We start from the raw sequence: 23,542 nt of genomic DNA, 5'->3' as shown, positions 1-23,542 counted from the left end.
TGCTGCCTCTGAGCGTGCTCTGAACACCCCCCCCTCGGCTTGTGCCGAGCCCCCTTTCGAAGCGTGAGAGGAGACAAAGAGCAGCTGGCGTGGCACACTCGGACGCAGGGTTTCTGTGCAACTTGTTGAAAGGGTGCTTTTATTTTTACAACGGAAGCGGCAGATACATCCGTAGCTTCTCTCTGCCCCAGTCCTGCTACAGCGCCAGGCCAGGCCGGAGGGCTGCCGGGGCCATTCAGTTCGGGGCAGCAAAGGGTCTGAACCGCACCTTCCAGCACCGAACGCGGCCCTTGGGTCCCAGCGCACCAGCCGCTTCCGGGTGGTTTAAAGCCAAACGTGGCCAACTTCGTCAGCTAAACTTTGCCCAGCCAAAAGACGCTTCCGACGAGCCACCCGTAAACAAACGGCGCAGGGAAAGCACCTCTGTCTTCGGGTGGGAGGAGCAGAGTCTACGGCCAGCCTTCAGCCACTGTGGCCTCCCTGCCCCGCTGGAGACGGCAATGCTCGGAGTTGGCATCTGGGCCCTGCCCAACGCTGAGGTTCCTGGAAGTTCCTGGCAGACGCAGCCTCCTTGACCCCAACGGTTGCAACACGGCCCTCCCGTGCTTCCCCCCGTGTCCCTTCGATGGGTCCCAAAGGTCAGGACAGAAGAGACAACAGGACGTTTCCCAAGTTCTTGCCCTGAGTCAGTCCCGGAGTCTGCCCTGCCATGCCAGCGAAGGAGATCTCCATGTTTTAAGCACGGGAAGTGCCGCGCTCTGCCCAGAGAACCAGCCCCAGCTGCGTGCGGCTTACTTGTCGCTCCCCAGAGCCCTGCCTCTCTCCCCCCATCTGCTTCCTCCTCCTCTGCCTCCTGGCCCTTCCTGCTTTACCTGCTTCAGCCCAAATTCAGCCGCTGGGTCGCAATCCGCCTGCCAGTCCCAGCCTCCGCGTTCCAGGGGGATGGTGCTCCTTCCTCTCCCGTGGGGAGAGCCGCCCGCCCCCTGCCCCCGCCTGCTTTTCTGGCCGTTCAGTTTAAGCGTCTCTGGCCCGGGAGGGCAAGTCAAAGCGGGAGCTGGCAGGAGCAAAATCCAATCCGCTACAAATAGGCCTTCGTCAGGCGGTGCATTTGGGACCCCCCCAAAAAAGGGGGGCGGCTGAAGCTGCCACTCTGCTTAAAGACTACAACTGGCACTGCGGGGTCCTTGACCTTCAAGCCCCCTTCGCCGCTCCATATCTGGGGTGGGCAGACACGCCACGCGCGACAGACGACGTTCCTGGGCCCCGAATCCAAGAGGGCGCCAGCTGGAAGAGGAGGCCGGTCTGCTGGAGGAAGAGCCCCTGGGAAAGCTGCCGGGCCGGCCCCCCGGCCCCGCTCTCCTCTGTGGCCGGTGGCTCCCAACGGTGCGGTGGGTTCAGGTGGCCTGCTGCCAGCAGGTGAGCCCCCGCAGCTCGTCCCAGAAGAGGAGGCTGAGGACGGTGTGCGGTCCCAGGCGGAGGTAAGCGGGGCCGAGGCCCTTGTACAGGGCCAGGACGCCTTCCTTCCCCGAGACCCGCACGAAGCAGTCGAAGAAGCCGCGGTAATGCTTGCCCTGGGGGGGACAGGACAGGACAGCTGACGGGGCGACGGTCTCCCCACTGCGCCCACTGCACAAGGCCCCGTGAAGGTGTTCTCCCCCGCCGTGGGCGTCAAGCCCCTCCCCAAGCCTGCTTCCTCTGGGGCGAGAGCCTTACCATGCCCGTTTCGTCCACTGGCTGGTTGTAGAGCCGCGTGCTCACCACATCGAAGGGAGTCATGGCCACCGCCACGGCCACGCTGCTGATCATGCCGCCAGCAAGGGCCACCATCCAGCTGCCTTCCTTGAACCACTGGGAACCGGAAACCCAGGGAAACGGTAAAGGCGCCAATGCCACGCCAGGAGGGACCCGCCCCATCCCTTCGGGCCCCTCCTTCCCGCCTGGGGCCCCCTCACCTGCTGCTTTGCGACCCACTCCTTGGCGGAGGCAAAGGTGGCCAGCTGCACGGACGAGCCCACTGTGACCCGTGGCACCGCCCCGTTCACGCCTCGCCACAGCCCCAGCAGCCCCTGCTGCTTGTAAATGGCCTCAAAGGCCCCGGAAACGCTCTGCAAAGCGGGCAAAGAGACGACTGGCTCACCAGGTTGCACTCCTTCCTCAGGCCAGGTCAGTTCCTCCCTGCGGCCGTGCCGGGGGAGGGGGCCAAAAAAGGGAGAAACGGCGGCCGGCGGGAAGGTCCCATCCACCCTGGTGCCCACCCTGACCGTACGAAAGGACTAGGAAAAAGGCTGGGGGCACCGAAGGGAATCACACTGATCCCTGGCAGTGGGAGGGACCCGACTGGGCAAAGGCGAAGCGAAGCGGAGCTCTCTCCTCCTCAGGCAAAACGGCAAAAGGCCCAAACCGCCTCCCGTTCTCTCCGGAGGCCACAATTGGCCCAGGATGCTTAGCCGGGGGTGGGTGGGTGGGTGGGAGGGAGGGAAGGGGCTTCCTCCGAAGCATTTTCCAAGGATGAAAACCGAGAAGGGCTGTGTGGTGGCCCTGGCCGGCAGCCAAGGCTCGGCTAGGGGTACGCCTCCGCCCCGGAGGTCGAGTGCCCCCGCTGAAGAGGAAGGCCCGGCTCAGGGCCAGGCGGGCTGGCCTTCCCGGGCCACTGAAAGTCAATTTGCTGAGCATGTCGGAAAGCACCCTGCTGAGGTCGGCACAAACAGCCGTCGCTGCCGTCGCCTGGTGACCGGCCAGCCTCCTTGCCCTCCCCTCCCGCTTGGCAGCGCCTGTGCGCAAAGCGCTCCCCTCGGCCTCCTCCAAGGGGAAAGCAGGCTGAGCGGGGAGGAGCGGGGGGAGCTCCATGGCTGCCCAGACGTGGGCCCCGCACCCGCCACCCGTGGCAGAACCGCCTCTCGTCCGGGGCCCCAGGCAGGCACCCTGGGAGGAGCCCTGCAAAGCACAGGGAAGGGGGAAGACCCACTTCTGCGGAGACCTGGGCAAGGGGTCGCAAAGCTCTGGGCAGTCCCTCCGGGCCAAGAGAGGGCTTCCCCCAGGCCCCACGGCCACAGCCTGTGGCAAGCAGGACCGCCTCGGCCCTCAGCAGCTGACCTCGTGGTTGTGCTGGTGTCCCACAGCTACGGCAGCCGCCGTCTGTGCTTGTAGATGCGTCTTGACCTGCCAGGAGCCGAAGCAGAGCAGAGAAGCGCTGAGACCCTCCGCTGCCAGCCAGGGGGCAGAGCCACGCCCGGTCTCTTCGGAGGCCCGAGGGCACCCCGCCCTGCCCCGCTCGGCCTGAGCCGGCCCCACCGAGGACAGCTAGGCAACGCTTTCGCCTCCCTCTCCCGGACCTCCAGCTGGAAGAACATCTGCAGGGGCCCTGAAGACGCCTTCCTCCGGGTCCCCGTCCCAAACCCTTCCTTTGCAGAAGAGGCAGGGCCAGCTGGGGTGGCCACAGCAGCCTGCCGGCGTTCCTCAACCCGAAGCGGCCCGTCATTCCAGACGGGCTGCCTACGCGGTGGGGCCCCATGCGAGCAGGGAGCACCCTGGAGCGCCCACTCCTTTCAAAGGCAAGACCTGTGCGGAGGGGGAGGGCGCCATGCCCAGGCCACAGGCAGAGTCTCCGGCTGCGCTGGGGCCCCGTGGGCAATTTTTAAAGAAGTTTCTAGCACAGGATTCGCCTTGAGCTGCAAACGGGGCACCCGGAGGACTTGGGATCTCTGCTGCAAGGGCCCGGAATAGAGGGGCCAGGCCAACAGGCCTGCGTGCTTTCCGAGCGCTTCTTGGGGGGCCGGTTCTGCACCTCCCTGGCCAGAAGCCCAACCGCCCAGGCGAAGCTGAAGGACACGCTGCTGTACCCAGCCTCCGTGCCCCTTCCTTCAAGACAGGCACAGGAGGAGAGACTGCTCTGGTAGCCACGCAAGCACCCTGGGGAGAAGGAACTGCCTCGAGGCCACCCCAAAAAAGGACTCCCAGCCCCAGAGCCATCCTTTGCCTCACCAGCTGCCCAGAACCCACAGCAAGAGGGAGCCCTGGCAGAGACGGGGACCTCTGAGCAGCACCACCAGGGAAAGGCAGAGCGCAGCCACGAGTATCCAGCCCACTCATCTGTAAAAGGGGTGCAGCCATGGCCCACGGGCAGGGCAGGGCAGGGCAGGGCAGGGCAGGGCAGGGCAGGGCAGGGCAGGGCACCAGGCCAGCGATACAGCCGTGTTGGAGGAAGTTTCCTACCCACCTCAGTCCCCGATCCGCAAAGGGGAGCGACAATGGCTGAACAGGCAAAGGGGTCTGCCCAGGAGCCCCCCCACCCCCCTGAGCTGCTTACCAGGTAGGCCGGGCTACCAACAAACGCCCCCAGCGCCCCGGCCACGGCTCCAGCCGCAACGGTCCCTCCCGGATGCTGGGTTAAGCCGACATCTTCGGCGTGGGAGTAGAAGCCGAAGCGCACGCCGTTCATCAGCCCCTGGTACAGCAGTCCAGCCGCCAGCCCCTTCTGCAGGCCCCGGAGACCATCGGCCCGGCTGACGGCCAGCGTGGCCTGCAGCACCCCTCGGTAGTGGCGATGGTACGAGCCCCGAGAACGGAGCTCCCCCTGCAGCTGCAGGCGGGTCTTCACCACCTCCAGCGGGTTGGTGAACACGCAGGCCATGCAGCACGCCGTGGCGCCCAGGACAAAATCCACCGGGGGAGAGAGAGAGGCCGCCGCAGCCCGGCCGGAGGAGGGCTCCATGGCGTGGCTTCCACCCGGGTAGAAGCCTTGCAAGAGCTCCAGAACCCGGGGCGACCCTGATGGGAGGTGAGCAAGCCCCTCTCCTCTAGCAAGCAGGGGCTACTGGCATCGATGCCCCCCAGCGCCCAGCCTGAGCAGCACGGAGCTCTGCCCAGCCTCGGCCTTTGGCAGCCCTTGGCTTTCTGCTCTGGCCACAGCCACGCCTCCCGCTGGGTGAAACCGGGGGCAGAGCCAGCCTTTCGTTTCCCTCTCTGCCAGGCAGCGGGTTGGGCAGGGCAGGCGAGGGGAGGGGAGGGGAGCAAGTGGCTGCATGTAGGGGAAAGGTCACACGGTGAGGCCACCTGCAGCGGCAAAGCCCGGCCCCTTCTCTAGGGCCTCCTCCCCTGCAGAGGTCGTACTCCCAAACCTGCCGGCGGATGGGAAGGGGCTCCCCGCTTCCTGGGCAGAGAAAGAGGGCTCTGTTTCTGGGCCTCCAGCCTCCAGCCCCTCTCCCCAGACGACCAAGCAATCCCATGGTCCTTCCATCGCACAAGGGCCAGCGATCCTGCAGGGCAGGACTCAAACTCACGTTGGCCGGAACAGAAGGCACTGCTGCTAAGAGCTGACACTACCTGGGGGGCGCGTACGAGCTGGTTCTGGGGGTCAGAAAGTCACTGGGGGCGCAAGGGGTGCTTCTGGCCTGGACAAGCACGTCCTTCGCGGCCAGCACACGGACCCTGAGCACGTGTGGGGGCCAATCCTTGCTGAGCCGCCGCTGCGGGGCCTCAAAAGCACAGCCGGACTTCTCGGCCAGCGTCTTGAAATAACCTGCCTCGAGCAAGGACTGTGTTACGAAAGAAGGGCAAGGCTACGGAAAATGCCCACCGGGGCATTAAGAGGGAGCCCAGGGACGCCCACCCTAAAAGCCAGGTTGTGGCACCCAACCTTCCCCAAGCCGGAGGGAGAGACAGCCCCTTTTCAAAGCCTGTCGGTGCCACGGAGCTTCCCACCTTGTGCTCGTGGGCCGCTGGGCCTCACGCCACGACTGCAAACTTTAGAGGGACCCCCAAAACAGCAAGGACCTTGTGGAAAACAATCCACAAGCCAGCCTCAGCAACTCCCTCCCTCGACCGCAGCTGGGGCTGTGCAAAAGGGTTAGCCGACGGGCGCATCGGCCTGCTCAGCTAAAGATCCCAGAAACCAGCTCTCGGGCATCTTTGCGGAGACCGGGGAGATCCGGATCTGAGAAGCCACGACCTGACCCTCAACCGAGAGGTCTGGGAGGAAGAGGCTGAAAAATGTCGGTCTTTGGAAGCCACTTCCGGTGACCTCCCCGGGAAGCGCCTACCTATTTCTAGTGGTCAGTGGCAAGCAAGGCCCAGGCCCAGGAGGCCGAGCCAGCGGGAGCCCTTGGGCACTGGAGGAAATCGTGTGTCACCAAACGGGTGGGTGGGCAGGTGGACGGGCAGGCAGGCAGACAGGCAGAAACCCTCGGAATCACCAAGGTGCCTTTATTAGACGGGGTTAGCAACGCGTATCCAGGCACACTGTGCCACAGAGGCCTCTCCTGGAACAAAGGCCCCTGCAGGAACACATATGGTACATTAGCAGGTCTCTCGCTGGTTAAAATTAAGAATCTAAAAATAAGAAACAGCTTTTAAAAAACCCAGGCCACTACAACTACCCCTAGCCCAACTGTTTACAAGAAGATAAATGGCAACTAGAACCCAGCGCCAGCGGCTGGGGGTCTGTTTCTGCAGGAAAAGCCCCAGTGAGGTTCTGCTCCGCCCAGCCTGCCCCTCGCCATGCCCCTGGGGGCCGACCGGGACTCTGCTCCCGTCACGGAGGAGCGAGGGCAGGCGGTCATGTCCGGGCTCAGGCAGAGAAGCAGCCGGCCGAGCAATTCACCCACGGCCCCCGACTCCAGGCAGGGGGAGAAACTCACCCTCCCGGCCCCACGGCCCCAATCCACACCCACGCTCCCCAACCCCCCAAGGGAGGCCTTCTGCCAAGGGGCAGGGCACCACCGGCCGACCGGCCTAGCAAGGAAGAGAAGAGGGGAGGGGAGGGCCCGGGGTTCCTTCCGAGCTCAGCCGGGGAGAGCGGATGGGCCGTGACAGGCCGCACCCAAGCTGATCAGGGCGAACGGGGAAGCAGGGGGATGATCCCTGTTCCTCCAGGGCGGGAAGCGGCACATGACCGGCTGGCTGCAGGTCTTTAACGAAGGAAATGCATGCAGGGCACAGGCTGGGGTCTAGTGTCTGAAAGGCGAGCAGCAGCCATCGGGCGACCGGGTGACTCCATCTTGTGCAGAAGCCCCTCCCTGCTGGCGCCCTCACCCCCCCCTCTCGTTCACTGTTTTTCCTGGAGACTGCTTGAAGCCCCGCCACCCGGGGGGCACAGCACTCCTGCTCCCACCGGCCAGTCTTGCACCCGAAGTCCCTGCTGAGAGGCAGCGTGGGCAAGGGCCATGCACGACACAAACATCTGCTCGGATCACGGCCATCAGCCAAACCGACGTGCCACAAAGTCCACAGCAGAGGCAGTGAGCGGAGCCCCTCCTGCCCGGCCCTCCCTGCCCGGTGGCCCCGCTCAGCGTCCAGGACAGGGAGGCCCATCCGCTCGTGCATGCCGTGCTTCGGTCCCGCGGAGTGAGGCCGCGCTTCGCCTCCCGGAAGGCTAACACCAGGGGTCCCGGGAAGCCCGGCCACGACACAGGCTGTCACTGCGCTGCCAAGTGCTGTGGATCAAGCTCAGCGCATCCTCGCATTTCTTCCTAATGGAGCTGTCCTCAATCAGCTTGTGCAGGAGATCCACCTGCCGGCACAGGAGGGCAAAAGGGGCCATGAGGGGAGGGAGGACTGGAAGGGGACTGGTCTGTGGGGAGGACGCACCGCCCAGGGGACCCTGTCTGCAGGGGAGGACAGCCCAGGAGCCGGGCTACCCACCGCAAGACCAACCCACCTGGTAGGTGCTCTTCCACACAGCATCCAACGCCAGAAGGAACCGCTCCAGTTCTCCAGGGCAGCTGAAATAGAGGATCCATGGGGGCAGGTACTGCTTCTGGTCCTGGGCAAACTCCTAAGAGCGGGGGAAGAACGCCGGGTAGGATTCGGGGCCGCCTGGGGCAGGATGGGCCAAGCCTCTGAGGCCCTTCGCTGTCGCTCACAAGGCTGAGCCCAAGCGCCCCTCTGCTCGGAGAGTCCAAGGGAGCCTCTGGATGAGCCCCCCGCCCCCGCAGACTCACCAGGAGGCAATATTCCCGGCCGGGCTCCGTGGAGATGGAAGCCACTTCCGCCAGCTCGGCCGTGGCCAGTGAGCGGAAGAAGCTGGTCTGGCAGTCCTCGTGGCAGGTGAACACTTTCTGCTCCGTTACCACCAGGCAGCAGGGGACGCACGGCGCAGGGGCCACACCCTGGGGGATGACCTGGGTAGGAAGGAGGGCCGAGCCGCCTTCTGAGCTCGGAGGACAAGAGGACTGGCCCGTGCAGAGCCCAGCTCCGGTCCTCCCCGTATGGAGGCGTTTCAGCACATGAACTACAGGGGCCCCGCTGGCCCCCACGACCCCAATCCTGGGATGCCCTCTGGCAGCTTACCCCTTTGGAGACTGCCTGGCATAAATACTGCATCCAGTCAGCCATCTCCTCTTCGTTTTCAGCGCTCAACTCCAGGGAAGGCCGGTCAGTCAAAATGACCTGGAAAGAGTGGGGCCGGTCTGTCGTGCTCGACCTTCGGCACCCGCCGCACTGCTCCCCCCTGCGAGGATCAGAGTTCGGGGCAAGTGAGGCAGAGGGGCCAGAGCTGGGGGGCCCGGGGAGCCCTGTGCCAGTTGATACTCACCCCATATTCACCGAAAGCAGCGGGGCGACCTCTGCCCGGTCCGGGTACTGGTACAAGATGCCATTGCTGCAGAGGGAAGAAAGAGACAACCGCTGGGAAAGGGGCTCTCCCCAGTCCTCCCAGTCCAGAGCTTATTTACAGCTCGAGGAGGAGGAGGAGGACGCTTTTGTTCTGACTGCTGAGAACTCTTGGATTCTGGCCACATATAAATAGGAAAATAGATCCTCTCTCTGTCCTCGGGAGCCCATCCAAAGCTTTCACCAGGAACCATACTCCATCCAAAAGTAACTTTTGGATTATAAATTTAAAAAAAAAAGAAGAATGGTGACCACCAGAAAGCTGCAAAGCGGGGTAAAGGTAAATTACGAAGGACATGTTAAGATGGGAAAAATTAATATTGTCATTGTTGGGGAGAATTTCTGTGATAAAAATGTTTTGCCCAGGATGACGTTTTTGTTTCAAACAATACTATTTTGACAACTGAGGTACCACTTAAACAATGGCGGAAAGATGTATCTAAGTTTGTATGGCAAGGGAAAAAAACCAAGGATTAAATATAAAATACTTCAAGATGCAAAAGAATGAGGACGATTGGGACTGCCTGATTTGAAACTATTTTGCAGCCTGCTGCGTATAATATACATACAACGATACAAGGAATTTTAAAGATCAACATTCAGCTGAATCCAGAACTTTTCTTGCTGGAGTTAATGGATAGCCAATTAGAAAAGAGCCATCAAAGATTATTTTTATATACGATTACTGCTGTGAGACTACCATATGTGCAAAAATGGAAAGACTCTGAAATACCCACAACAGAAGATTGGCTAGTGAAAATGACAGAACTAGCAGAGATGGCAAATTCATTTGTTTGATTAGAGAAAGATCAACAATTACATTTATTTGTGACTGAAAAACCCTTACGGACATTTTGCTGAAAAAAGAGAAAAACGAACTTGCGATTTATGGGTTTCAAAATGAGGAAGGGTGCCTTCTGGAAAGAAGGAAATTATGATGTAACGTCAGAGAGAGAGGGCAAATATAAATGCATCTATAACTGCTGGCAAGAAGATCAGAAGCTGCTGCTTTATAATCTTTTCCTTTTTTTTCTTTCTTTCTTTCTATTTCTATTCCGTTTTCTATTTTCTTTTTTCGCTGTCTACCATTTTTCTTTATTATCTTTATTTTCCCTTTCGATTTTTACCTTGTCAAAAACTTCTTCAACAGAAGTTATACATATTTTAAGAAAAGGGAACCAGAGCCCAGCCAACCCTCTTCCAGACCCTCCAGCCGGCCCCGCCCACCGCCTCACCTGAGCACCACAAAGCAGGGCTTCCAGATCTCCTTGCCCAGGTAATTGGTTCCCGCCTTGTAATTCAGCACGCCTTCCTTGGCGATGCCGTTCTCAGCCGGCACATAGTGAGACGAGGCTGGGCCTGGGGTCTCGTCCATGGGGTCTTCCCAGTGAATAAGCCCATAGAAGTGGACCACCACTTCCGAGATCTGCCAAAGACAAAGTCACCCGGTTCGCCAGGGAGCCTGAGCTGCGGAAGAGAGACTGTGGCTCTGAGCCCTAAAGAAGCCCCTCGCTGGGCCACAGGGTGGGCGCGTCCCTCGGGGGAAAGGTCCTGCCGCTCGGGGCCTTTGCACATAGGTCTCCTCTTCGTCTAAAAGGGAGGAAGGGGCAGGAGAAAGACGCACCTCCCGCTTGGACTCCTGAGCCACAAATTTGGCCAGGGCGAGTTTCTCCATGGTGGCGTCGGTCAGGATACTGGGGTACGGTGGCTCTCGGCACCCTTTAATCATCGCTGACTTCAGAGAGGCCAGGAAGAACCTGGAGGGAGGGGGGAATTAGGGGCCCTGCGCAACTGCCACGTCAGCGGCCCTTACACATCCAGCAAAGGGGGGCGCTGGATTTAGCGCAGGGACTAAGAGAGAGATCGAGAGCACACATCAACCGGGGGGGGGGCCACACCCGTTTCTGAAAACGATTCCCCTGACGAAGAGCAACGCCGCTAGGATGAATTTTCCCGGCAGCGCCCTCAGCATCCCAGCAGCCGTTCCGAGGGGGAGGCGAGGCCCGCCCAGCCCTTACTCAGTCAGGGTGGCGTCCGCTGTGTCCAGGAGGAACTGCTTCCGGCGGTTGGTGCAGACCAGGGTCACCGTCTGCTGATCTAGGCCCACCTGCCGTGACAGCAAAGACTACTTGCAGGAGGCCCCCTCGGCCTCCAAGCGGGAAGGGCTCAGCCCTGGGGGCTGTGGATGTAGAGCTGCTGGTCCAGCCCTGGGAAGAAGCCCTCTGGGGGGAAGAAGCTCCCTTGTGTCTGCAGAGGCCCCCAAGAGCCCCCCACCCCATGGAGAGCTGCTCCCTCCCCCCGCAACTCACTGAGACGTAATCCAACTCATTGTAGGAAACAGCCTCCTCCACCATGTATGGCTTCTCGGCAGCTCCTGGGGGCGGGGAGGAAGCGGGAACAGCAGAGTCAGCTGCACGGCCGGGCCCCCCGGCCCTCTGGCTCCCTAGAGTCAAGAAGAGCCGCAGCCCAAGAAGATTTCCGCCCGCTCTGCTCTGGGCTGATTCTGCACGAGGCAGAGTCTACGGCGTCTCCCGCCCAGAAAGCGACCAAGAGGACCTTCCGAACAGGATACCTTTGCGGATGAGGTACATGTAGCAGTCCGTCAGCAGCACGTAAAGCAGCTGGAGGTTTCCTTCCATGTGCCCCGTGCTCACCCGGATCATCTGTTCGGGAGAGAGGTCTCCGTTACGGCCCCGCGCAAGAGGACGCGAGGAGAGCTTCTCCTCGGACCGGAAGCTCGCCGGCCCGCCTGCCCTCGGCTTTCCTCTCGGGGAGGTGGGGAGGACGCGCTCAGGGCTGCCTCCTCGGCAGCCGGACATACCCGGAACAGCTGCTCCTCGTTCTCGCGAAAGACGTGGATCATCAGCAGCAGCAGGTGGTTGTTGTCCACCCTGCACAGAGAGAAGGCGTCGGACCCTGAGGGCACGAACCCACCTGCCTTCCTCCGCCTCCGTAGGGTGCTTTCTCCAAGGGAGGAGCAGGACGGATACTGCATCGCCGGTTTCTGCTTATTAGCAGAAGACGCGGTAGGACGTCTAACTAAAGGCGCCGTTGCCCTGAAAAGCCTTCCTGGCAGTTTCTCAAGACACGTCGGGCAGGATGCGCCACCGCAGCGGTGCCGAGTCAGGACACCTGCTGCCAACTGGGTGTCCCAGGCAGGCTGAGGTTTCGCTCTCCCCTTGTCTGGGGGGAGATCTGAGGAAAGATGCCTTTTTCCTCAAGGGTGAAAGCCTGGCTAAGGAGCGGAAGCGGACCCTCACCTGAACTCGGAGGGATGGGCCGCCTCAGAAGGGCTGCCCTGCCCCTCCTCCACCCCGGAGTCCTCGGCACTGCTTGGGGAAGGGCTCGCCCGGTCCTCCTTCAGCCTGCTCAGGGCCCCCACACTGGCAACCTCCACCTCTTCTCCCGGCAAGGAGGCTACTGCAGGCCCAGCAGCCTTCTCCTCTCCTTCTCCTTCTCCTCCTTCCTCCTCTTGTCCAAGAGCTTCAGGGCCACCAGGAACATGTGGCGGTTGACCATTCCCTGCAGAGTCATGGTGGCCACCACCTGCTGCAGGAGTGTTTGGACTCTCGACGGTAAAGCGGTAGAAGTCCATGGGGGCTGAAAGCCCCTGACCAAAGCCGCGCAGGGGCGGCCCCTCTGAGGGGGCCTCCCCTGGCAAGTCGGTCCGAAAGGACTGGTTGGGGGGCTCCACGGGGTGGCTCCACCCGTCAGCCACCTCTAGCGTGTCGATCACTTTACTGAGGGGCTGCCCCACCCGCTCCATCGAAGTGTCCTTCATCTCGGGGATCCGGAGGCCCAGCTGGCAGAGTGCCGGTGCCTCAGCGCTGACCACAAGGTCAGCCTCCGGGGTGGACTCTGGCTGCCCAGCCTCCTTGCCCGCCTCTTGATGCCCAGCAGGAGCAGGGAGGGTGGCAGCAGCGGCCTCCTCTGATTTAGTTTTCTTCTTCTTGCCCGTTTTCTTCTTTTTAGCCAGCCTGGAAGAGGAGTGAGCCAAGTGAGTGCAGGACAATACCTGGCTGTGAGGCACCAGAGAGCAGCAGCCCACTGGAGACCCGGCAGGTCTGCTCAGGGTCAAGGAGATGTCTTCTGGGCCCACGCAGGAGTTTCAAGCTGGACGGGGCCTGGGAGGCCATCTAGCCCAATCTCCTCCTCAGGAAGGCTCTCGTGACTGCCTCAGCCCTCCACTTAAGTGCCCCCACGGGAAGAAGAGCTCACCGGTGCCCAGACTCAGGGAGACGCCTCCCAACGCAGAGCCAAGACCTGCTCTAACTGGTGGGAGGTGCTCTTCTTGCTGCCACGTTTCCCCTTCACCTTCTAAAGCACTTCCCGTAGGAGCCCAATTTGCCCACCAATCCTCCACCACATTCTCTTCCTCCCTGGCTCTGGCCACAACGTGGACTTCTGTGGGAAAGGATGCCTCTCCTTGGTTCTGTTGCCACGGACTAACGCAACTATGGGTCTTTGCCAACCAGGTCCAATAAGCTGTTTCTGAATACCTCAATACTTTATTGGCAGGTGGGACGGACACGATTTCTAACTCATTAACTTGTCCCAACTAAGTTGCTGGCAAACCTGCAAAAAGGCCCCAGTGACGGCAGCCGACTACCGAGCAAGGAGGAGGGTGGGCCAATTCCTGGCCCACCCCACAGCAGGACCGGGGCAGTCCACAAGAGCCACTGACAGAGAAAAGAGCCAGATCGGGGCCAAGCAGCTAGGAGAGCCCTTCCTTCCCAGCACACACCTGATGACCTCCAGCTCTGTGCAGCCCTCGGATCGGTCTGCGCCCTCTGGGATGAGGTCGGCCTTCTCCTGCGAGGCAGTGTGCACCGGGGTGGTCTCCACGGAGGACAGCCCTTCTGCCTTCCCATTGAAAGGGTTGTAGCGCTGGGTTGGGCTCTTGGCTGAAGCTCGGCTGCTGTTCAACTCGGAGGCCACGGAACGTGGACAGCTGAGGGTGTCGGTCAGGTCTCCTTCTGGAAGGAGAGAAGCAGGAGAGCTAGTGATTTCCCAGGCACGAGCAGCGACGTCCCCAGTCAGAAGATGTGCCCAACGTGCAGCTCTGTGGTGTCTTTCGCACACTCGTTCAACAAATTCAGGGACATTCACGGCTGGCAGGGAAGGAGGAAGACTAGATCCCAGCTCCTTGAGTCCGCAGAGTTCTTACGATCCTTGCAGCCTGCACAGATCTACAACTTAACTGTCACTGGGCTGGGAATCCTATACCGATTTCAAACTCTGTGGCACAGACTCATCTCAGGGCTCTGTTCCATGTGCCGCGTAAAAAGAAGAGTAGGACGTCCCCAGCCCAGACGCATCAGGGGTTCCCCATCTCTGCTGAACCCACAGAGCCCCTGATGTGGCGCTGCAGAACGGCAGGACGTGGCCCGCCTCAGAAGCAGCCCCCTTCAGCAGAAGGAAGACCGGAAAGTGACCGTGCACGCCGGGCAGTTTTACAAGTTGGGGAGCATCCAGGGAGGTCAGGAGGCACGGTCTGCTAACCCTTCAACCATTCCATTACAAAATTATCTCCCTCCACCATGAGACCCTGCAGTCCACAACAAATTGCAGGAGGTGACACAACCCAACCCATTTAAATTTCCACCTATTTCATCCCGTTGTTGCTCTCCAAGTTTCCCTGCGGGCAGAGAGAGCAGAAACTTATTTAAAATGAAACGAACGGCAGCTGGACTAGGAGCCAAGAGCCCGGCTGCCCGCCCACTCACCCGCCAGCCCTCCCGCCATCTTAAGGGGCACGGCAGGGCGAAGGCTGAGGGAGGCAAGGGCAGAGGAAGAGCTGCAGCAAGAACAGCTGCCGCCATCACTAGTGTGACCCTGCTGGGAAAGAGGGGTGTGGGAAAAGCATCTGTGGCTACGAAACCCGGCAGAGCGGCGGCTTGTCCCCAGGCGCTGACAGGATAGAGAAAGGGGTTAGGAGGAGGATTGCTGGCACCAGCACAGAAGCGCTCCGTGGAAGCTTGTTAATGTGCAAACCAGAAAGACCGGTGCTTCATGCTGAGAGAGGGGAAGCCGCAGAACTTGAGCGGGTTAGGCATCCAGAAGGGCCTGGGGAACCACGGGGGAGGACTGAGGCCGCGGGAGTGGGAGAGCGGATTCCCTGGGCTGCTGCGCTGCCCACCCGCTCGCTGATCGGCCTCGCAAGAGCCTGCAACCCGAAGAGCCGCATGGCCTGGCTGCTGGGCCTTCAGCGCCAGCCAGCGTGAGAGACCCACAGCCCAGCATGCAGGAAGCTCTGGGGCGGGGGGGGGGCAACTGGAAAACCAGGCGAGCTGGTCCCACCTTCCCATGCTGTGGTGGGCATGGACGGCACTGCAGGAAAGACTTCTCCAAAATCATAATCTATAAAATGAGGGATAAAAAGGAGGATTAGAAATGAAGGAATATGACGGAAATGGGGAGGGGGAGGGCGGAGACACGGAATCCCCTCTCTACGACTGTGATTGTCGGGTGGAGGAGAGCAGGATGGTGGCAGAGTGGGGACCCTCTCTCAGCTCAGGCTGCAGGGCTGGGGGCCAGTGCTGGATCCCGCTTAGGGGTCTAATTATTTTGAAGTTTAAAAAAATGGCTGATCACCAGGAAGGCACAGGCTGGCGGTGGGGCCTCTGCGTTTGTGGCTGTGCCTGCTTTCTGTTTACGTTTGCCCCTTTGCCAGCGTAGGGTTTTCCCAAACTGCAGCCGGGAGGGGCACGGACACTCCAGCAGTCCAAGACTCGGACACGACACGGAGGCCAGACCCGAGCCCCCTCCAGCAGAAGCCACAGGAGCTCAGAAACCTCCTGGGCAGTTAGGAGCCAAGAACCCGGCGTGCCTTTGGGCCCTCGGACTTTGGGCCCAGCCCAGGCGGACCCGTCCCTCTCTCCAGCCCCATGGCAGGCTGCCACCAGGGGAAGCAGAGGCTTCAGGCAGAGCGGCCCACGAGGACAGTCAAAAACCACAAGCGCACCGATCGCGTGGATCTGTGTTGGCAAGCTATGTGATGGGGCAGCCTGGCAGAAGTACTTCAAAATAATTGCCCACTGTCTGGGTGACAGGAGCACCCCTGCGCCTGCCCCCCCAGTTGCCCGAGGGGCTCCGAATCGGAGATGCTGCAGATGGAGCTCGTGAGACGGCGGGGCACACCGGTCAAAGACATCCCTAACTGGAGGCTCCCCAGGAGAGCCACCCCCTCCTCCCAAGGCCAACACTGGCCTTGCCTGAGAGCAGGATGGAGGCGGGCAGGGCCACTCGCTCGGCCAGAACCCCAGCAGCCCCGGACAGCAGCTCTGTGGAGTCAGGACCTTCCCACACCACCCTGCAGCAGCCTCCGGGGCTCCTGGCCACCACGCTACCAGGAGCGGTTGCCCTCCGTGCCCCCTTACCCTCGCTGGAGGGGGCAATCGCGCTGTCATCCCATTCCAGGTTGGTGGACGTCACCGAGTTGAAGGAGTTGAGGGAGAGGCTGTCTGACCCATGGACTGAGCTGGGGAGGCGGTCCTCAAAGTCCAGCAGATACTGGGGCTTGTAGTAGTCCGGCATGTAGGGGGCCAAGTCCAGGTAAGGGGCGTCCTGAAAAACAGGAGAGCTGTGGGTGGAACTGCTGCTCACCCCCCAAGCGGCTCCTCTGACTGGAACTCCCCGCCATCCCAGCACACTGTCTTTTTCAGGAAATGGAAGGAGTTTTGCCCATCCGTTGAGCAAAAAAACCCCCATCAATGTGGCAGCAACAACCGCTTTTGTACACAACAGAGAAATCCGCTGGAAAGCTCGGCACCAGGGCGTGGGTGCGGAATATGCCCCAGGAAGCCGGGGAGAAGGAAGCCTGAAACTGGCTGCTTCAGGAGTTCACAGCCCATCTCAAGGGAGGAAGACTCTGCTCACCAGATCCAAGTCAAATCGGATAAACTCCAAGCCCGCGACCAGGGTGAGGAAGAGGGTCAAGTGGTCATGGCTGCAGACAAGGGCATTTCTGTGGAGTGGAGAAGCCAGACCTCAGGATCCACACAAGCCCCTCCTGGCGAAGGCAGCAACCCAGAGCTGCCTTACCCACCTTGGGACCCCGCTGGCTGGGAAATCCTGAGAAGAGGGGTGCTCAGTCCAGAGGGACGCCCAACTCACACCCTGGAGGCAGAAGCTGTGCTGCGATGCGAAACCCCCACGTCCCCACTGAAACCCCAAGTCAGCCTTCAGAACCAGCTGTCTGAATTTAAGCTTCTTGCAGCATAAAAAAGCACAAAAAATTAATGATTTGGGGAAAGCGCTTAATCAAAAGGCAACGGAAAGGGTGGAACGAGAAGAGCTGCTGTGAAAAGCAGAAAGTTCCCTCCTTGAATTCTTCAGAGTGCTAAGCGGGGCCGGTGACCGCTTTTGGGAACAGGAACTTTGACGGGAAAGCCGCGAACGCCCCTTGCTGGGGCTGGCGAGGTCCCCTTCCTCCCGCTCAGCTCCCACCTCTGCCTCCCACGGGGCCGGGCCCAGCCGCCCAGGAGACTCACTTGACGTAGTACTTGTGCAGCAGCGGCAGGTTCTCCTGGAAGAGGCGGAGGTAGCTCTCCAGGGAGTTCTCGTTGAGGGCCAGGTACAGCCACGCCCGGCCTGCAGGAGAGCAGGCCTTACAGGAACTGCTGTGGTTGGGGGCAGACCCACCCCAGGACCCACCCCAGAAAGGCTGCCGTGAGCTGCCCTTGCTGCGGCCTTCCCAACGTCAGTCCGGGGCAGAAGCCGCAACCTCGGACGCCCGAAGCCCAGGTAGCAGGTGGCGGGTGCCAGGCGATGCCTCAGAACCGATCTGGTCCCGTGCTGACTCCCCTGGGTGGCTCTTCGGGGTCTCAGCCCAAAGCAGGACCAGCCTTGCCCCGGCTTGATCCCCGAGAGCCTTTTAATTAATTGGAAACGAATGAATGTGGAACTCGGGAGCCTCGCTGACGAAGAAGCGAACCGCAGAGAAGGCATCCGCCAGATCCTCAGGAGCGGGCGGGTGCCCAGCTGAGCCCCCGGTTGGCCAAAGCCAGAGCAGCTATCGCATTGCAACGGACACTTACTGCGCCCCAGGTTAGTGGTCACGTGCTCCAGCAGCTCGATCTGTTCGATGGCTTCTCGGCGGGTGAAGTGGACCACCAAGACCCAGTAGCCCGAGGGAAGGTCTTGCAGCCTGCAGAGGAGGAGGAGGAGGAAAGTCCCTGAACTGCAAAGAACTTCCGAGCAAAGGCAGCCATCGCCTGCAAGGGGGGCCTCTGCCTCCCCGGGAGCAGCACCTCCAGGCCCTCGTCAAACTCACTACAGTTCTGCCACTGCAGCCTTTGGGGGGGGGGGAGGCAGGGCACGCTTCCCACAACACCCTTGCTCATGAGTGAGTTCAACCAAGGACTATGGTTTATTGTGTCACGCAGGTCAAGGAGACGCCACCGAGGGGGTTTAAGAATCAGGCTTTGGAAACTCTTTTATCACAGGCCACTCAGTCCTGCTTCCAGACACCCGTGAGGTGCTCTGTTCTGACCACGGAGTCAGTCCCAGCCTGCAAGCAGTAGGAAGGAGCCCAGTGACGCTACCCTCACCTAAAGCTGCGGGGTCCCTAAACGAAGGGAGGAAGGGCCCAGATTCAAGCCCGCCTCCGGCCGTGGCTTCCTCCAGTGGAAACCACGGCAAACTCTAGGCCCTTACCCATAAAGCAGGGCGTGGTCAAGGTGTTCACAGAGGCGCTGCAGGACCGTGTCGTGGTTCCTGATGGCGGGAGTCTCATCCTCACAGGCCGCAAAATAGCTCTGCAGCTGGAGAGAAGAGCAGGTTTGATGAGGAGAGCCCCAAAACATTCTGCTGGCTATAATTAATGCAGCCACGCACGGCTTCCTTTCAGACTTCCAGGAGCTAGGAGCTGAAAAAAACAACTTTCCATTGCCTCTCTGTTCCGGATTATTTCAGAGAATTCTGCCTACCTTCGTTTCTGGGTACAAGGCCGAAACTGCATCTTTGCAACTCGCCTATTTCTGAAAAGGCACCGCCAGCTTCTGCCAAAGCAGGGCAAAACCGAGGCCCAGAGAATACGGCTTTCGCTCCCGTATGGGTAACGGAACCGCCTCTACGTCTCAAAAGCGCAGCAGGATTGTGTACTAAAGCGAATGGGATACGAGCAGTTCACAGGGATGGTTTCTGGGCTTAGGATTTGGGAGAAGTGGCAGCGAAGCGGCCACAGGGCTGAATTAAGCAACGGATCTTACGGTTGGGCCTCCCTCTTCTGGATAGTGACTGTGTTTGGCTCCAATGTCTATTTTGATCTTCCGCATGCAGCTGGAGCTGCTCCAGACCGAAAGGACAGATGCTTTCAGTTCCCAGGAATCCCTGGCAAGTGGGTTGGGGTGGCGTGCTGGGACCATACAGAAACATTCGGAGAGAGAGGGCCGCAAACGGTAAAGTGTGTTTCAGAAAGAGGGCAGGTTTTCTGGAAGAAAAGCGGCCACTCGGGTCACTTTAGGGCTCGTCCTAAATGCATGCTCTTAGAAAGAAGCGAAGTAACGGTTTTCAAGAAGGCGTGCTAAGAAACGGAGCTCTTAACGCTGTCCGGGTTAGGGATGAGCTCAGGCAGGGTTGAGTGAGAGGAAGCCAGGCCAACTTTCCAAAGCCCTGGTCATCAAAGGCAACAGTCAACCGCAGAAGAGGAAGGGGCAAATCCCCAAAGCGAGCCCCCCCAGCCTCCCCAGGCAAAAGGAGACCGGCTGGCCTAGGACCTGCCTGAGCAGAGGAGAAAGGGAACGTACAACTCCCCGACCTGGAGCAAAGCAGCTTTCTGAAGCAATGCCAGCACGAGCACGACCACCAGGGAACCGTCCTCCAGCCTGCTCGGGACAGGGCGATTTTGAGAATCCTGTCTGGGGCTCCCCACCAGACGCTGTGCTCGGAAGGTGCTGCGCAGGCGACAAAGGGCTGCTCCTTCCAGCTGGACTCCGCCTTGCCTGGGGATCAAGGAGGGCTGTTTCCCAGCCCAGGATCCCAGCCGCGCCTTTAGACGCTTCAGGCTGTGCCCGAGAGGGTGCGGCAACTGAGGCAGGTGCCCCCTCAGCTCCGGAGAGAATCGCAGGGCGCCTGGGGCAGAAGAGCAGCGAAGCGCCCCTCAAACGGCACGGGCACGAATTACCACTGACGGCGCAGCGGGAAAGGCTCTCCCGGGCCCGTCTGCAGCATCCGGCTGCTGGGCCGAGGCTCTGCTCCCACCTGTCAGCAGCACCTCTGGGCTGCAGACAGCGCAAGAGAAGCGACACCACCGGAGGGCAGCGCCTCGAAGCCAGACAGCGGCATGTGCATCCGCGTGTCCTCAGAGCAGAAAGCCATCCGGTGGTTTTCTGTGGCGGTGGAACTCAAGTGCTGCCACGTGCAGCAAATGGCCGCCCTGTGGAGGGAACGCCAGGAAGGTCACGCCACCGCTCTTCTGCGGCTCTCGTGCACAGCAGAGGAGAGGAAAGCAGACATCTCCGCTCTGCGCAGAGCCCTCACAAACGCTTGTGGCAGGTAGGACCTCTGGAATTCCTGTTCCCTACAGCGTTTCCTTATCCAAAAGGGCAAAAAACCCGTCATGGCCTGAAACAGGAGCGAGGGAGATAGCGCTGCGGATACGGGTCCATATTTGCATCAGCAGAACCGGCCACAGGACCGACAGCCCAGCGGCCGCCCGAGGATATGGCTGCACAACACCTGTGGGACTGACCCCTGACAACCCGCAGGAAAAGACCCTCTGCATCTCCCTTCTGCGGGAAGGCGCCGATTCACCCAGATTCCTCCAGGACGCCTCGGCTGACAGACTGGATTCTGTTCTCGTTGAGGCTGTAAGGAAAGCCGGCCTAGCAGATGAGGCCGGAGCCCACCCTGCTCCTCTGGGAATGCTGCTTTGAGCCGCGTAGCTATTAAATAACTCTTCGAGGGGCAAAGCAGACAAGAGGCGCCTAGGCAATTGCCCAGCTTCACCTGCTGTGGGACGAAACGGCCTCCTAAATAGGCTTCCGGGGGGGTGCCCACTGGGGGCTCCTGTGGGTGGGGCTGCTGCTGCAGGTCTTCCCTTTTCCCATTTCAGCTCCTGAGGCGAAAGCCTGTCAGTTAAGGGCAGGAGACCCTCTCGGCTGAAGCTCCCGCCCAAGTCGAGCTACCTGGCCTCGAGGGAGGCGGCTTCACACGCTCCACTGCAAGCCGCTGATGTCGGTCTCCATCCAGCAACACGCAGGGAACCACCTGGAGGGCCTCTCCAGGCCTCAGGCCTTAGGATGCCAACTGGCTCTGCCCCCATTAACTCGCTAGCCACAGCCGTGCCCATCTGGGCTTAGCAGCCCAAAGACGAGGCAGCACGCGCAGCTCCTCCGAGCCCTTACAAAGCCGAGCGCCAGCAAAGCGGGGAAGGGGCCTCGGTGGGCCTCCCAGGACTATGCTCAGGAGAAGAAACAGATGCGGCCAGGAGATCCAGAGGCTGACCGGCTCCAGTTCACTGTGTTGCTGTCCCTTTGGGGGCGGGGGGGGGTGAACATTAAGGCCCTGTCCTTCGCCCACTGCCGTTCCAAAGCCAAACTGCCACTGCTTTGGCCAGACGCCCCTTTTTCTGCCAAAGGTGCCAGGCCAGAGATGCGTAAGGAATGACGATGGACGTCACCCTCCCTGTCCCCGCGGCAACCGTCTCCCTCCCTCCCTCCCTCCCGCTCACCCGCCCGCCTTTCTAATAGCTGTTCACCGCTAGTCAGTCATGCAGAGGCAGCCCCGGAGTGCCGGGAGCCCCTCATCCCCCTGTGGTTGCCCCCCAACAAGACCTGGTTGGCACAGCCCACAGGAGTTCGGCAGCTGGAGGAACATGGCTTTATGCCACTGACAGGAGGCTGGCGCGCGAATGAAAAGGTGCAACGGCAGAAGGATGGCAGACTCAGCTGCTACGATTTCAGCATCGACTGATCTTGCTGCTGGTCTCTTTATCCCCCCCCCCATGACCGGGGAAAAACATAGGCAAAGGCAAGACCATTAGTCCACTAGGTCGTGCTCTGGACCGACCTTTTCCTTTTCAGATTTCCTTTTTTTTTTTTGCAGTTCTAGCTGCTGGCGCTTTATTCCTTTCAGTCTTTTCCTGCGCTCGCTTTTAATTGCCGAGGGGCCAAATTTATGCTAGATCTCCCAATCTGCACCGTCAGTCAGTCAGTCAGTCAGAGGACGCTGAACAGTAACGCGCACACCAAGCGAAGGCGCGTCAGCGACCCGCGAGAAGCGTTCGCACGGCAGCTCCTTCAGCGCCCGTCCTCCGCTGCCCCCCGCGGCCCAAGGCCGGGGCTGACCCGGGAGAGGCGCGATTCGCCCCTCTGGGACGGCTCCGCGCGGGGCGGCCGGTCCCTGCCCGGCCCAGGACGGGGCGCGACCGGGAGCCCCGGCTTCAGGCGACGCCTTCGCGAGCTCCCGGGTCGTCCGAACGACGTTACGCGCGTCCCGGGCCCTTCCCGCGCAGACCGGAGCTCGCGGGCCCCCCGTCTTCGGGGCGCGCCTGGCGGGGGGGCCACGCGGACGGGAGGCCGACGCGGCGGAGGGCCGGCCGGGCAGGGCCGCGGGAGGGAGGGAGGGAGGGAGCGCGGGCCGGGCCCGCGGAGGACGATCCGGCGCAGGAGCAGCAGCCGCCCCGCACTCCCGCCGGGCGCCCTGGGAAGGCTCACGCCCCCCGCCCCGCCCCGCCCCGCCCCGCCGGCGGCGCAGACGGACCCCCGCGCTGGGGAAGACGCGGCCGCTGGCAGGGCCGCCTTCGGCCCCCGCCTCGCGCCCGCCGCGCCGCGCCGCGCCGACCTTCTTGACGGAGAGCGAGATGTTCTCCAGGATGCGGTCCTTCAGCTGCCCGGGGGGCTCCATGGCGGCGGCCCGCGCCCCCTGGCCGTCCCCCTCAGGGCTCCGGAGCCGCCGCCGCCGCCGCCGCCTTCGCCGTGGGGCCTCCGTGGTGACGCTGCGGCGACGGGGGCGCGGGGCGCCGCGGGCGGGCGGGCGGGCGGGCGAGGGAGCCGGCCGTCAGCCCCGCCGCCGCCTCTACCGCCGCCTGCTTCCCCTCCTCCTCCTCCTCCCCTCCTCCTCGTGACCGCGCGAGGCAGGCCGGGAGATGTAGTCGGCGCCGCGCGAGGGGACGGGGCAGCCGAGCCGAGGCGCCGCAAGTCCCGGCAGCCCCTGCCCGAGCGGGGCAGGCCGGGAGTTGGAGTCCGGCGCCGCTGCCTCTCCCCCAACGAGGCGAGGCGGGGCGGGGCGAGCTCTAGCCGCCGCCTCCGTCCAACGAGAGCCTCGCGAGGGAGGCCCGTCCTCCGGCGGGCGGGCCGCAGCAAGGACGCAGCGCCCGCTCCCCCCGTCGCCGGCCTGTCGGGAGCCACCTGCCCCCAGGGCGGTCTCTGCCCCGGAGCGCCTGCAGGCTCAAACAGGCCTTTCTGCCTCCTGTCACCGGCTGCACCGGTCGAGCCTGCCGAGGCCCACGCCCACGCCCGGGCAGCTGACTCGGCCGCGGGCAGCCCGGCAGCGGCCAGGCCCACGGGGCGGGGCGCTTCCAAACCCTGACCCGCCCCGCAGCAGCCGGAAGGGCTCCAGCCGGTTCCCTGCCTGGCTCCCGGGCCAGCGGCCTCCGGAGACAGCCAGCAGGACCGGGAGGCCGTCCCTACCGCGGCGCCGGTCCCCCGGCGAGCTTCTCCGGCCGAGGGACGCCGGGAGCCATCGGCTGCCTTCAGAGGCGGCGGCCTGCTGGAAGGAGCCCAGACGCACTCGGCTGCTTTGCGGGGGGCGAAGGCTCGGCCGAGGGGCGCCTTGTGACGAGGCCCACGCAGCACGCGCCGCGCCCCCTCCCTCCCTCCCGCCGCGCCAACGCCGGCCCTCCTTGGCACTGCCAGGGCAACGCTGGCCGAGAACGCCTCCAAGCCGGCTGCACCCGAGCAGCTCCCGTAAAGAAGCTCTATCGGACGACCGC

At 62.0% G+C, this 23,542-nt stretch overlaps 2 protein-coding genes across 7 annotated transcripts; both read right to left on the bottom strand.

The window, feature by feature from the left end:
• Positions 1-110: 110 nt before the first annotated feature.
• Positions 111-6,031, bottom strand: SLC25A34 (solute carrier family 25 member 34). 4 transcript variants are annotated; one of them, XM_015889620.3, is made up of 5 exons: positions 4,307-6,031; positions 3,094-3,159; positions 1,953-2,105; positions 1,714-1,848; positions 111-1,571 (listed from the first exon to the last, which is right to left on the bottom strand). In XM_015889620.3, exons 1-5 carry the CDS (start codon positions 4,709-4,711, stop codon positions 1,395-1,397), a joined length of 936 nt encoding a protein of 311 aa, XP_015745106.1. In that variant the 5' UTR covers positions 4,712-6,031; the 3' UTR covers positions 111-1,394. The 4 variants fall into 4 exon arrangements, with proteins under 4 accessions (XP_015745106.1, XP_025028199.1, XP_087993092.1 ...); XM_025172431.2 differs by lacking the exon at positions 3,094-3,159; XM_088136966.1 differs by lacking the exon at positions 4,307-6,031 and having other exon boundaries at positions 2,966-4,123.
• Positions 6,032-6,184: 153 nt separating this feature from the next.
• PLEKHM2 (pleckstrin homology and RUN domain containing M2) lies at positions 6,185-22,732 on the bottom strand. Of its 3 annotated transcripts, XM_088136950.1 has the most exons (20): positions 22,393-22,732; positions 18,265-18,371; positions 17,646-17,755; positions 17,100-17,199; positions 16,486-16,573; positions 15,987-16,173; positions 14,908-14,967; positions 13,352-13,583; positions 11,868-12,584; positions 11,429-11,498; positions 11,180-11,270; positions 10,917-10,981; positions 10,626-10,714; positions 10,232-10,364; positions 9,843-10,033; positions 8,531-8,596; positions 8,287-8,446; positions 7,938-8,117; positions 7,655-7,771; positions 6,185-7,507 (listed from the first exon to the last, which is right to left on the bottom strand). In XM_088136950.1, exons 1-20 carry the CDS (start codon positions 22,453-22,455, stop codon positions 7,370-7,372), a joined length of 2,964 nt encoding a protein of 987 aa, XP_087993076.1. In that variant the 5' UTR covers positions 22,456-22,732; the 3' UTR covers positions 6,185-7,369. The 3 variants fall into 3 exon arrangements, with proteins under 3 accessions (XP_087993076.1, XP_087993078.1, XP_087993079.1); XM_088136952.1 differs by lacking the exons at positions 17,100-17,199; positions 17,646-17,755; positions 18,265-18,371; positions 22,393-22,732 and adding an exon at positions 16,655-17,016; XM_088136953.1 differs by lacking the exons at positions 6,185-7,507; positions 7,655-7,771; positions 7,938-8,117 and having other exon boundaries at positions 8,287-8,385.
• Positions 22,733-23,542: the final 810 nt, after the last annotated feature.

Source organism: Python bivittatus, unplaced genomic scaffold, assembly GCF_059951505.1.
Source record: "Python bivittatus isolate LINGU-HERP-01145 unplaced genomic scaffold, Pbiv_v1 ctg000090_np1212, whole genome shotgun sequence".
Lineage (NCBI taxonomy): Eukaryota > Metazoa > Chordata > Lepidosauria > Squamata > Pythonidae > Python > Python bivittatus.
Note: the sequence above shows the minus strand (reverse complement) of the source record. Positions and strands in the feature narration are given on the sequence as shown.

Coding starts and splice junctions, on each gene's coding strand:
- SLC25A34 (XM_088136966.1), bottom strand. CDS start 3,511: ATGGGGCCCCACCGCGTAGGCAGCCCGTCTGGAATGACGGGCCGCTTC. Junction 2,106..2,965: donor TTGCCCAGGTCTCCGCAGAA/GTGGGTCTTCCC, acceptor CCCGCTTTGCAG/AGCGTTTCCGGGGCCTTTGA. Junction 1,572..1,713: donor CAGTGGACGAAACGGGCATG/GTAAGGCTCTCG, acceptor TGTCCCCCCCAG/GGCAAGCATTACCGCGGCTT.
- PLEKHM2 (XM_088136950.1), bottom strand. CDS start 22,455: ATGGAGCCCCCCGGGCAGCTGAAGGACCGCATCCTGGAGAACATCTCG. Junction 16,574..17,099: donor CTGCACAAGTACTACGTCAA/GTGAGTCTCCTG, acceptor TCCACTCCACAG/AAATGCCCTTGTCTGCAGCC. Junction 11,499..11,867: donor GCCCATCCCTCCGAGTTCAG/GTGAGGGTCCGC, acceptor CTCTCTGTGCAG/GGTGGACAACAACCACCTGC.